This window comes from Myiozetetes cayanensis, unplaced genomic scaffold (assembly GCF_022539395.1).
Source record: "Myiozetetes cayanensis isolate MyiCay16 unplaced genomic scaffold, myiCay2020 scf21, whole genome shotgun sequence".
Lineage (NCBI taxonomy): Eukaryota > Metazoa > Chordata > Aves > Passeriformes > Tyrannidae > Myiozetetes > Myiozetetes cayanensis.
The window spans coordinates 11,795,666-11,809,126 of NW_026087423.1; the positions used below are offsets into that span (position 1 = coordinate 11,795,666).

A 13,461-nucleotide genomic window follows, 5' to 3' on the forward strand; every position below is an offset into this window, starting at 1 on the left:
GGAAAGATCCACATGGCTCCTTTTAATTAAAGGTTAACAAGGAACGCCCAGGAGAAACTCCCCAGCCTTGGGCACTGATAGTCCCAACTACAGAGCCTGTCTCTCCCTCTTGTGGCCCTCAGGAAGGGCTAGGAGAGAATGCAGGAGAGCTGGAATTAACTGTTCCCTGGCGGGGGCAGGGATTAATCTCAAGCAGAAGGTAAATGCACTCCACCAGCATGTTATGAGCTACTTATCCTGCCAGTGGAGTATTCCAGCTAAGGACCCTCGTTTCTAAATTCATGCAGTGAATTGGAGCACAGCTCTCAAAGTATGATGGACTTGAGTTACTGGGCAAGTGTGGAGGAGTGTTGCTCACCTCCCCTTGCTGCTGAAGGACAGATGTGGGCCTGCTTAGCTGTTTGTGGTTTGTTTGAAAAGCTCCTTGCACTGTCTCTCTGTAAAGCAGTGCTGCTCCGTGGGCCTTGTTTACTAACAGGAGTAGGAGGAATGAGTGCAAACAGGCGTGGTCATAGGTTTAATTCCAACTAAACCAGTTGCTGTAAACTCAGTTTTGGCCTTTAGAGCTGTCTTGGTGACAGCTGCCCACACACAACAGGAGCAGCTGCCAGCGGGGCCAGAAACACTTTTGTGTTTCGAAGGTGTTAACGGTCTGTGGAAGGTGATCCCATTGACTCTAGGCCTGGAAGCCTTAGGGTATGTGCTTAGCTTGCAGGGAACTGGTGGTGCTGCTTCCCATCTTGTTCTTGCCTGCCAGGGAAGCAGGACAGCTTTCATCTTCTCTCCTGTCAATATGGCACCTGTCAGGGGAGGACGGTTGAAGGGGGTTTTCACACTGGGAGATGGATGACCCTAGAGTCTTTTTTAAGAAGAAAAATACAGTCCCAGGCTGTGTATTGAACACATTTGTCACATTAACAGAGCCCAGAAAATGACAAAACATAGCCTCAAAGCATACAAATTTAACAGAGAATAATATAGCTCAGAGCCTCGCTGACGTGATCAGATTAATTGGCAAGCGCGTACCACAGTGTGGAGTTTAATTGCATGAGGCTTCTTATGCCATCGCCTGCTAAGCTTTTTAACAGCTTATTCCTGAACTGATTCCTCTGCATTCTGGAGATCAGTCTTTATTAAAGGATTTGGTCTTGCTTCTGGACAGCAGCGAGTGGAAATTCATGGAAGTTGACTACATATATTCTGCCTACTTCTCACTGGTCACCAAACTGGCCTCATCCTCCTCTTCTGGATCACAAGGTGGCAAGTCAATGCCAGTGGCTTTGATCTATACATGTTTCTGCTCTCAGTGTCTTTCCTACTCATTCCCAGCAGCTTCTGTGCAGCAGATGCCAGACCCTCTAGTGCTACTTCCCACTTTTCGATCTGCTCTGAAGAAACACTGTAAAGTTCCTTCCTACCCTGTCCAGGATGGGGAATAAAATATCAGTAATGAGAGATTGGAGCAGTCACTCTGAACCCAGAGGGTAAACCATGGCCTTTGACCTGTCCCCTGAAAGTGCTTGGAACTGGTGCCACCAGGTGTGCCCTCCCTGGATTCAGTGGGTTTCAGTGCCCTTCCCTGGAGATGCCATAGGACCTGTTGATTCAGCACTTGGCTCCAGTGGCACAGAGGACCCCTGGTTTTCCCTCAGTCTTTGCTCACTCAGAAGCAGCAGTTCTCCCTTGTGTGTGGCTCCAGGCTAGCAAGCAATGCTGGCTGCAGTCCAAGTGGGACAGAAAGCAAAGGCTGTTTCAGGGTGGCCAGCAGTGGATTTTCCTCAGGATGTCGTGGTACACTCTAGGACAACTCTCCTTTGCTCTTACCTAAGAGATTAAGGACTAGGCAGAATTTAAATATGCTGATAGTTGATTTTTTCTTAATTCTTTTTTTAAACGCTTCCTTGAAGATAATTATTAAGTCTAATGAAAGGTAGCTCCTTGGATGTACCCCACAGCAATGGATTTAATACCGTTTTCAAAGAGCTTTAAATTACTGCCAAGTAATTAAACTCCTTGTCCCGGCTTTATCTCTTGGACTTTGCAAGTTTATGGTCAATTGCATTCTTCGAGGGGCTTGAGGCCAGTTGGGAGGTTCAGTGTATGTCACTTCATTTGGATCATTTCCTTTGCAACTTGTACCTTGTGAAGAAAATGAGGACTGGATATAACGCTTGGGGAAAGGATCCTTTCACCCAAGAGCTTCTTTTCCTCTAAAGGATTTTGACCAGATGGAAAAGACAGTGTTTGAAATTTATGTTCAGAGTCAGGGTTTGATGTGAACCCTCAGCTTTCTTGGTTGAAAGCTCTGCTTTTTGTCTGCCACGTCTCACACTGATGGAAGACAGAGACACCAGAGCCTCACCTTTCTGCTGAGCAATTGGAAACCTTGAATGCCTTTGTTTTATTGTGTGTCAATGAAGAATCAAGGCTGTTTATTGGGCCCAAAGGAGTGATGCTTCCAGCTTCTCACACACCCAGGTGTGTGTCCTCGACTGACAGCAAGGGAGAGTGCAGAAGCCTTCATTACCAATAAGATCTTTCTGTAATTGTTCAACATCCCCCCAATTGGTGTTGGCAGTTGTAAATGGCATTGCCATGGCAATTAATCCTGGAATTCTGGGGCATTTGGAAAAAGAGTTTAGGCGGCTGCTTAGTTAAATGTGGTGTTTGCATAGGTTTTGTTGGGTTGCCTTCTCCTCTCTGTAGCTGACTGGCAGATACTCTGACATAAACCACTGCATTCTCTTCATGGTGTGAGGCTTCCACGGAGATGCCGTGGCTGCAGAGGTGCCTCTGCATGAATCAGCCACGAGTAGCTCCTGTCAGCAGTGTCTGTGCTGGTGTCCTGGTGAGCCAGGGATGTTCAGCCCCTGCTCAGTGCTGTGCTCCTCGCCTGTGGATCTGAGCTGTTGGAAACTAGGCCAGTCGTGGCCTGAAATAGCAGGGCTCTGGTTTTCCTGGAGGGAGTGGCCCGCCTGGGTGTGTGTTTTAACACCAGCCTGTGGGTGGGAGTCGTGCTGGAAGAGAGGTGCCTGTTTTTAGGAGCTGTGTGGTGCCACTTCCCTTTGATAGCACTTTGAATCACCTCCCAGCACAAACCCACGGCCCGAGCGCAGCCCAGGGGACGCTCCCTTTGCGTGGTTGCTTTGTGAAGATAAAATCTCCAATTACCTGGTGGAAGGCCCAGCCCTCACAGAAGTGTTTCTTTGTGTGTCTCCCTCCAACAGCCGGCCAGGTCAGTTTTCCAGCAGCAAGTACGGACACTCCGTGCCCATCCCGGTCCCAACGCAGATCCACAACTACCGTCGGATCGAGCAGAACCTGCAGTCTCCCAATCCATACTCCTCGCCCCGGTGAGTGCTGGGGCTGGCAGGAGGGGTGGCATCAGCACAGGGGCTCTTGCATTACAGCTTGGGGTCTGTAAACAAACCGCTTCATTCACAGTCTGCTCTCTGTGCCTCTCTAAGTTTCCCTCCATGGTGGGCTCTCCCCGTCTCTGTAAGGAGCCGGTGTGGTGCATTTTGGGGTTTTTTGTAGCGGTGTTGAGATTTATTTCTTACCATGTACTGTAGATTTTGTCTGTGTGCTTGTATGTGAGAAAGCTCCTGTCAACTTTGAGTGAAGGCTGAGCCCCTTTGAGCCTGACAGCTTTTCCCGTGCCACCTGTGGGTTGGGTGTCCAAGCAGAGAGAACCATCCATCTGGCAGGTGCCTTTATAAAAGCAAAATTTGAGATAAACAACTGAAATGGATGGGGCTACAAACCCTACCTGACTGTACCCTAATTGGTTCCTGTAGCCAGTCATGCCACGGGTGATGTGTCGGACACGAGTTGCATATTAATGTGGTTGTGCAGCCAGGACTGAGTAAGTCATGAGCAATTCGTGCCCGTGAGACAGAGCATGTTTTGTGAAGGCTGTCAGGAGGACCCAGATGCCAGCCTTCAGCACACAGCTGACCTGCTGAGTTCAGTGGTCATGACATGTAGGGCTTCTGTCTCTTCTCACGTTTGATTTGTGGTTTGGTTCTTACAGGTTTGAAGTCTGGGCTGGCAGCAGCAGCCCAGGTTGTAGGGTGGTTGGAAGGAGACCCATAAGGGATCTTAAAGAGCTTGAACAGCAGGGGCATTCAAAAAGAAGTGTGTAGGAGGTGTCATGTCTTTTTTTTTGGATGAGTTGCATTGATATCTGGATTAGTTAAAGTTTAGATTTTGGAAGTAGGGTAATACCCTCATCAGCCTAAGTCTGGGCTTCAGCCAGCCTAATTCAGGATAAGGCTTATTCAAAGTGGACCCAGAAGTAGAGACATAATATGTTGCTGTTAATCAGGGGTCAGCAGAGGGATTGGTTTGTGCCAGTGTTACTTTAATTCTGTTTTATCTTCTCTTCTCTGAGTGAGTGGCAGGTTTTGTGGTAAACTCCTTCCTGTTTCCTACGTGCCTTGTGTTTTTTACAGCATGACGTGTGGGCTCTGTTGGTGTTGGAACTCACAAGAGTCCTGTTATCCCTGGGAGGTACAAAGTGAGAGGTTATCCCTGGGAGGTACAAAGTGAGAGCTCTGGAGAAGGTGCCAACCCCAGACTTGGTGAGGGTGCTGAGCTCAGGTTCAGAGCCTGCAGCCACAGTCAGGGATCAAACTGCCATGTCTTGCTCCTTTTAGTCACCACTGTGTAATGTTGAGATTAGCATCATCCCTGCAGAGGAACTCGAGGAATGGACCCAATCAGGGTGATTCACAGCCTGCTTTTAGCATCTTCTCCACATCTCTGGCGTCATGGCTTTTCTGCCCCAGGATGCCATATTTATCTCTCTCCATCACTTCCTCTAATCAACAGATTGAGTAGACACCCTTCAGGAATGGCAGGAGAAAACTTCATCAGGCATGTAGGATGTGATTCCACTTTTCCATCAGGTGTATCAAACAGCCCATTACCACCAAGTGCCTCGTCACGTTTGCCAAGTCATTTGATTGCGAAGCGAACCTTGACATCCTGCTCTCGTGTCCCACTGTCACCTGACTGGCTGGAGTGTGCCTGTGTGAGGTGGCGTGTTTGTGGACAGATATGTGGCTTGTTGAGGTGCTAATTACGTGTACCTACTTCTGGCCACATCACCCGTCCTGCTCGTCTGCTTGCTTGCTTATCCCGTGTCTCCTGGGGTGGCATTTGACATTCCACGTCTTTCAGCACCAGCAGTCAGCTGGGGGGTTTTTTTCTGCAAGTTCCTGATAGATAATTTTGAGGTTTCTGCATGGCTCATGTTCTGGAGAGTTCAAAACATGGGAGGGCAATACTTTCTGCCAGTGAATATCTCGGTATCTTCTCGCCTTCTTTCCTTTTTGTGTATTCATTTTGCTTCAGGGCCAGGCACTTGATGAGCATTAGGCCTCTGAATCTGGAGCAACCTGAAGAGGAGTGATTTTTAGGTTAACATTTTAAAGCATTTCCTTTTTTTCCCAGCATGTGACTACAGCATGGATTCACCTGGCTGCAAAATGTGGTAACACATTGAATAGAGGCGGGGGGGGGGTGGCCAGATCAAATTTTTGTATCTCAACTACTGAAATAGATTATTTTTTTTTTAATATATAATTTTCTGAAATGGGGCATAAACTGAAATATGCATCTAGGAGTGTTGTTGAGCAGTTGTACTGACAGTTCATCAGGATGACTCTGCCATTCCTGGGTACTGCAGCCCTACTGGCACTGCTGGAACCCACATGCCTTTGTTCCTCTGCTCAGACACCCATGGACAGCGAAATGCAGCGTCCCTGGGAGAGGAGGCAGGATACTTTGGTGACAGCATCTTGCAGTGGCTGGAGCACAGAGGGGTTTTTTTCAGCATATTCATTGATTCCTGGCCAGAAAACCGCCTACTGGCTGAGACTAATGTTCTTTTAACAAGAGGAAAAACTGTTTCCAAGTTGAGAGTAGAATGAAGGATTTGATGAAAAGACTGTGTTCTCATATAGAGGAGTGTAATGGGAATCTTGGAGAAGGAGCCTGCAGAGGCAGAATGGCATTTCAGTTTAGGTTGTGTGTTCTAGTGATGGTGAAAACATTAACATACTGAGAAATAATTAATTAATATGCAACAATTCCATGTCTCTCCAGACTGATGGTGTGGCTGTACTCACTTTCCCACTAGTTTCCTCTTCTCTTTCATTTTAGCAGCTGAGTAATACTCAAGGTTCCTGCATGTGTGGGCTGTACAAATTAATTTTAACTCCCTAGGGTGAGGCTTCACTAGGAGTTGAAGGCATTTGGAGTCCAGGCAATTCTGACTGTCCAGCCCGAAAAACTAATTCCTCTGGGTGGTTCTGAAGTGTTTCAGATCTGACAGCCACACAGCTGCTCTGTTTTGCTCTGCAGCTTCTGGTTTGAGTCCAGGCTCTGTTGCAGAGCAGGGCCTTGGCACAGCTCACCTTGGCACGGGGCAGCTCACGGAGCTTCCCAAGGCTGCTCGGACTGAGGGGTGGGGGCTCAGCACAGGAGGGACACTGAAGTAAAGCCCTCTCACAGTGTTCTGAGGCCACTGCCTGAAATTATTACCTTGGACATGGCAAGATAGGAAACTGTCATGTTCAGGATCAATGTAAATACCTGAAAGCATCTCAAAGTGACTTTGAAAAATGACTCCTCTCCTGCTTACAGCTAAGCTAACCTCGCTCTTCCTCTTCATTTATTTGGGTTGAAATCCTTGAGAGCAAATATTAGCATCTTAATCTGTACTGGTGTAGTCCTGGAGCAGTGGGATTTTGATCCAGGGTGAGCAGTCACGTAGCTCTGCTTTTGTGGAGGTGGCTGTGTGTGTGTGTTTGGTGATGCTGTTCTCCTTACCCTGCTGTCCCGGCCTCTGGAGTGATGTGTGCTCCCTGCCCTTGTTCCCTGGAAGGTCTGGAGCGGTCCGGAGGTCCAGCAGTGCGAGTCCTCTCGGTTTTCCCAAGACTGGTGCTTCCCCTCCTTATCCTGGAGAGCATGGATCTGTGCCCAGCTCTAAGAAGCTCTCCTTTGGCGGTGCCAAGCCCTTCATGCCATCACCACAAGGTAAGATGTCAGCTGGCACATTGCTGTCCTGATAAAATCACGTGCCTCTTTCCTGCAAAGAGGGGGTTTTTAACCAGCTGTAGCTGCCAGGTGATAGGGGGTTCAGGTTGGTGTGGTTCTTCTCGACAGATTATTTGTCAAGTGTCTTGGCCTCAGTAAAATGGAAGGAAAAATACCTGTTAGCCCCAGGAGAGGCAAGCTTTGCTTTGGTGCCTGCATCAAACAATTTGCTGCCCTCAGAGGAGGGCTTCTGTGAGTGCAAAGTGTCTTTTTACTGGCTCGGGTTGGGGTGAGAGAAAATGTCAGCCAATTATTGTCAAAGCAAAATTCTGGCCAGCTCTGGAAGGGCTTGAACTTCACTGTTCAGACTGAAAAGTTTTGACTGACTATCTGGCAGCCTGATCCAGATGGTAACAAGCAATTCAAGTGGAAAGGGATAAGGAAAACCCCAGTGTGCTACTGATGCAATTTGCTGGGTTTTGTAACAGAACAAGCTGATATAACGAGCTGTTCTGTATCCCTAGTGTCTCCAATCCTGTATTTATTAGCCTCTGCTGGTGGGGAAATGCAGAATATTCATATTCTTTTCCCCTGAATTAATATCACTGCAAAACTAATACTAGACAGGGGGTTTCTTCCTCCTTCTACTGGAGTTGAGGATCTTTTCACTACACAGCTAGGGCTGGGAAGATGGAAGAGATAACTGGCATCTTTCTTTAAACAGGTGGTGCATAGAGTTGTTCTTGCCTATGGAAACCTCATACTGAATGAATTTTTTTTTATTGTGTTCTCTCACAGTTGGAACAATCCCAGAGCAGCCCAGCCAGACTGTTATCCCATCTTCTCTTGGAGCAGAAGTGAGAAGCCGTATCCCTGTTGCTGGTGCGTTGGTCCTTACCTTCCTTTGTTACTCCAGTGGATAAGAGCTGTAGTCTCAGGGCATTCCAGGCTGGGTTTGTTGCTTCAGCAGCTTCTCTGGATGCTTGGCCAGCCAGGATTTCTGTGTGCTGGGAAGAGCTAGGGTTGATCCCTTTGCATCTTCCAGTGCTGACAGACCCTGTGGTGCAAAAACTCAGATGTGGGACTTGGGAGCCAATGGATTGAATGAAGGAAAAGCATCTCAAAACCCCAACACCCCCAATGCCAAGGGGCCTTCTTGGTGTGTAGTTTCCTCGCTGCTGAGCTCTAACAGGTCCCTGTCCCTGTAAGGGTGGCAGTGAAGGAAGGAAGCTGCATTTTTATTTCCCTGATGTTCGTATCTCATCCTCCTGCAGACTCAAAACCTTATCAGGCCTGGCAGTGCCGTGGCACTGCTCAGTGCCATCCTTAGCCATCCACTGAAGGTTTTGATCTCCAGATGTCTGAGCCACGGGCTGCTGGGATCAGGCTGGCTTTGTGTGTAAGAACCAGACACTGATGTGTTTTGTCACTCTGGGCCCTCCAGGTTCCTCGGCGCCTGAACAGTCTCCTCGAGGGATGGGCTCCCGGCTCCACAGTGCTCCCAACCTGTCGGATTTGCATTCCTGCAGGCAGAAGATAACCAAGCAGCACTCTGATCCTCTTGTTGCTCACTTTGGTCACGCCCCAGTCAGCCAGCCTCTGCAGATCCATGGCTTGCAGCACTGCCGGCAGCTCCGATCCTCGCCCAAGCTCTCCGAGTTCATGCAGAGGAGCCCTTTGCCAACGATAATGGGCTCCCCCACCAAGGTATGCCCGGGAGTCTGCTCCTGGGCTGCTCACAGCTTCGTCTGCTGGGTTATTTGGGGATGAGCTGCTGCATGATCAGATAGCTCTGACCTGGGTTTATCCTTTGAGGGCTGTTTAGTGATCGGTGTGAAACGGGGTGGTGTCCTAGTTCTCCGTGGACAGCTCTCACTTGGCAGCAGTGCTCAGCAGCTGAGCAGAGCCCGGGGTGCAGGGCAGGCAGTGGGAAGGAGCTGCCCTGGTGAGTGGAGCCCATCAGTGCCGGCAGTGTCCGGGTGTTGGGCACGGTGAGCGGGCTCTGACGCCGGGGAGTGTCCGGCAGGAATCCCCAGCGGAGCCGGCAGACGGGCGAGCAGGTGACAGCCCTGTGCCTCACACAAAGCTGGCCCTGTGACAGCGTTTTCTCTGATTGTGTTGGGTGCAGCTAATTTTCAGCAGTTCGTTGTCCTTTTGTTTTAGTCCTTCTGGGATTAGGGGCAAATAAATGCGGTGGGGTTTCCGCCTTTATTTCAGGCGGGTTGTTAAATGTACCATTTGATTTTGATAAACAAATGGAGGCCAAAGGGAACCTTCCTCCTTCATTTTAAAGACAGATCTCTGTTTCTCCTGTTCTTCTTAGGCTGTGTCCCCATTTGAGTTTCCCAAAACCCCCAGTTCCCAGAATCTCCTCACCCTCTTGGCCCATCAGGGGGTCATGATGACTCCGACACGGAACAAGACCTTGCCAGATCTGAAGGAGATGGGTCATTTCCACTGCCAGCAAACTGGGTTGGGATTGAGGCCTGTGGAAGAGATCAAGGGCAGGTGAGCTGTAGTCTGCTTCACTTCATACAGTGGTGCTTCACTCCCCAATACAGGATGGATGGGTCAGATGTCAAACCCCAGCTAATGTTGAAGCTGGAACAAAGCATCTGTAAATATTCCATAGTTACCTGCTGGCACCCTTGGATTGCAGGCAGATACAATGCAGATTTTAAAAGTCTTCCTCTAAAGGGGCAGGCTCTGGCCTGGATTTTTTAAAATGAAAGACTTGTCTGCAGGATTTTGTTACCAGACCAGACCCCTGCAGTTACTCACGTGCTTGCCTTGCTCTCTGTGGAGCCTGGACCTGTCATGGGTGAGAGGCTGTTCGGGGTGTTCCTCATCCATTGTACACTGAGCACAGCTCTTCAGGAGAGAGATCTGGTTTGAAAGCCATGTGCTGGATACAAACCCACTGAGGTGCTGGTGCCAGGTTTTTCTCACGTGCCCCTCTGCCCACTGCAGCTTTTTCCAGTGATCTGAAGAAGTCCTCTGACAGTGATTTTTGTGTCTTCCATCAAAACCAAATCGTGTTGTAATAATGTTGTAGTGAGGACTTGCATTGCTGCAGTTAGTCACGGTAGTTGTACACTCTCTGCAAGTAGCAGGAGGTGCTTCAGATGCTCTGCTGAAAAGAGTGGTTATTTCAGCTCCAGACCGTTTGCTGTGTAGTGTTAAGTGGCTGTGGACCAGGAATGGCACAAAGAAGTGGAAGTCAGCTGCAACCTTGCACCTGTTGATGTTCTGCATCCTGTTGTTTGTCCTCTTTTCAGATCCCTGAGCACGGGCAGGCTCACTGACCTGCTTCTGAAGGCAGCCTTCGGAGCACAGATCTCGGAAGCGGGCAGCAGCGACAGCCTCAACAACGAGAAGCCGATGGAAATCGCAGGTAGGTTTGCCTGCACACCTCCTGCAGATAGGAGGCTGCTTTGCTGGTGTCCCGTGGCACGGGCAGCGAGTGCCGTGTGTGAGCAGTGCCGTGGTGTTCGCTTTTCATCTGCCGAGCGCTCGGAGCTCCGTGGGCTGTGCGTGCTGTGTAATTGCTGGCTAGTGGTGTGATTTTTGCAGGCAGGGCTTCCTCCTCTGGCCCTTTCTGAATGTGGTAACATGTGGAAGTGGGGACTTTCCTGCCAGGCAGCTGGAGTATGAATGGCTCTGCGAGGGTGGGTGTTCCTGGGCGTGCAGGTCAGGCAGCGAGGAGGGGAGAGCAGCTGCAGCAGTGTGGGACACTGCCCAGGCTCCTGTCCTGTGGTCTGTGCCAGCCTGGCCCCCGTTCCTGGGGATGCCTCCATGGGGAGCACTGGCCTGTGCTGGTGCCCAGTGTCTCCCAAGAGAGTGTGCAGGAACACAAAGCGCTGGGCGAGGCACGCCGTGCTCTGAGTGACTTTCCTGTAATGCCGGTCTGCACCTTTCAACTGTCTCCCCAGCTCCCTCAGGTGCTTACGGAGGGACCCTGCACTCTGGTGCCCGGGCTGGGGGCTCTGCCAGCCCATCCCCAGTGATTTTTACTGTTGGATCCCCTCCCAGTGGAACAACCCCCCCACAGACCACGAGGACCAGGATGTTTTCAGGTAAAGGGCCGATACCTACCTGCCTGTTCCAGTGGGAATGCCTGGGGGCAGAGAGACGTGTTGAATTCCTTGCTGCTGGGCACTGGTGATGGCAGAGGGCTGCTCAGAGCAATCTGTAGAGCTCAGCTGATCTCAGGACCTTTGAGGTTCTTGTTTGCACTGGCATTAGTGCCAGGTAGTGGTTTTCCAGTACTGTCAGAGACAGACAAACTTTTACTTCATTGCTCTCTGCCTCAGGAATAATGCTGCAGCTGTTCATGGTTGCTGAGAGGTCAACAAATGTAAAGATTGTGGTGTGTTCTGATTGTTTTCCCTGCGAGTTTTGGATGAGCTATAAAAGATGAGTGTGACTATCCGTGCACAATTTCAGTGCAGGAGAGCTGTTAGGAAAGAGCCAGGATGGCTCTGTGTGCCAAATTAGTAGTGGTGTTATTTATGCTCTGAGCTGCCTAGGTAGGGGATGGGGAAATGCACTCCTGCTTGACAGATACTTCTTGTAAGATGCCAAAACTCTGGCCTCGTCAGCCTCATTTGAGGCTGTGGTAATTGGCCCTTTTGGGATAGTGTGTCTGGGAGTTGGAGTCTATGTTCGGTTAAAGAAAATATTTGGGCACTTTTATTTGCATATTTGGCTTGTTTGGGTTCTTGTCTTGGCTGTTCCTCATTTGAGTGCAGTTGACTCCGTTGTTCTCAATCACTGCAGGGGAGGTTTGGACGTGGCCATGAATAAGCTGCTTGACTGGGATGGGGGGACACGAGGGCTCAGTTCCTGTGTATAACTTGCATTTCCACCCTAACTAAAACCACTCACATCTGATTGCCTGGAAAGTTGGGACCACAATCCTTTCTTTGTCTCATCTATTTGGAGGGTGAGCTTTGAGACTCTTAAAAAAAGTGTGTGAGGGGCCTGCAGCACAATGGGGTTACTGTCCTGGCTGCAGCCTCCAGCTACTACTGCAGTGTTATGGATAGAGGATTCGGACTTCCTGAACTGCTTTTGCAGGGATAATAGCAATCTGGAAGCAGGTCCGAGCACCAGCTTTTAGCAGGTTGATACTTGAATGCTTAAAGGTCTGCCCAGCAGTCGGGATCTCAGAGGGGATGCCTGGAGAGAAGGCTGTTGAACAGTGAACCCACAACACTCACAGTGTTAGGTCAGAGTGGCCAAAGCAATGCTGTTGGACAAGCTTTGTTAATTAGTGTGCAGTAACTCCTAATGTTAGAGTTAATGCACAGAGTTAGAGGTGGAAAGGGGAGGTTTGCAAGCCAGAACTCTTCACCCCAAGTGCTTGGACAAGCCGTGAGTAAGATCTCTTGACAGTTCTGAAGGCAGAGCCTTGCCGTGAGTCACCATAACAATTTCTGCAAACAGCCTCTTGGAATTACAGGGCATCCAGACTGGGGTATTGTAGATCCTCTCCTCTCTCTGAGAGATCTGGAAATGCTCTGCCTGTCTTTGATGAGCCACTCGGCTTTGAAGCGTTGCTGCCAACACAGAGAGGCTGTGCCTCTCTGCACATCAGCTGTGCATTATTACATTGCTGAGCCTTTTGAAGGCAGGGTGAGGCTGTAAATTAAATTTGTGGGTAGAAGAGAAACGTCTTCCTCCAAAGGATCAGTGACAGTGGAGAATATCACCTTGGTACAATTAGTAGAGTGTTGGAGCTGGTATTGGCATCCCCCCCATCAGACAGGATATTTCCCTCTGTGGAGCTGTGTCAGGGGTGGGAAGCCCTCTGGAAGTGATGAAATGTGCTACGAATATTTTGAGACAAAAACTCCTTTGTGCTTTTAGAGTGGATTCAGTGGTCACAAACAGGAAAATCTGATTGTGAGGGAATTGTCTGATGGACACTGTCTGATGGGCCTCCTGAATCCTGGGCTTAGGGCCTTGACTCAGCTGAAGTCACTGATTCTCTGTCCAGCTTCTTGTTTGTAAAGAGGGGGAAGCAGAAGGGCAGGGCATGTAATGGAAAGCTCTCCTGGCTTGCATTCAGGATGTTCTAAAAACCAGCACTTATCAGAGGTGCTCATTCAGTGACAATGAGAGCAAAAACCAGGGAGCCAGGGTTCAAACCGCGCTGCTCCATGATGGGGAACTTGGCTATGTCAGTGTATGATAAAAATCAGCCCAAGTTCTTTTGGCAGGATTCAGAAAGGGCTTAAACACAAAAAGAATAAAAAAAGTTCTTCTGAATTGTCTCCATAAATGACTGTCGTTCTGGAAGGTGCTTTAAAATCTGCTTGAGCTTGTAAGCTGGTCTGCTGAGTCACTAAGGAGCTTATGGTGGGGAGTGGTTACCCTGCATCCAGAGTCCTTGCATCTTCCTCCAAAGTACCT

General features: G+C 49.4%; 1 protein-coding gene across 7 annotated transcripts in view; it reads left to right on the top strand.

Moving 5' to 3' along the window:
- Positions 1-13,461, top strand: part of ULK1 (unc-51 like autophagy activating kinase 1) — an 89,400-nt gene that overhangs the window by 65,591 nt on the left and 10,348 nt on the right. For 6 of the 7 annotated variants that reach the window (XM_050318672.1, XM_050318673.1, XM_050318668.1 and 3 more), the window contains exons 17-23: positions 3,228-3,353; positions 6,893-7,044; positions 7,843-7,926; positions 8,489-8,751; positions 9,368-9,552; positions 10,323-10,438; positions 10,977-11,120. In XM_050318672.1, the coding sequence (XP_050174629.1) occupies positions 3,228-3,353; positions 6,893-7,044; positions 7,843-7,926; positions 8,489-8,751; positions 9,368-9,552; positions 10,323-10,438; positions 10,977-11,120 (1,070 nt within the window). The remainder of the gene's footprint in view (positions 1-3,227; positions 3,354-6,892; positions 7,045-7,842; positions 7,927-8,488; positions 8,752-9,367; positions 9,553-10,322; positions 10,439-10,976; positions 11,121-13,461) is intronic. The other variant, XM_050318670.1, reaches the window with a different exon arrangement.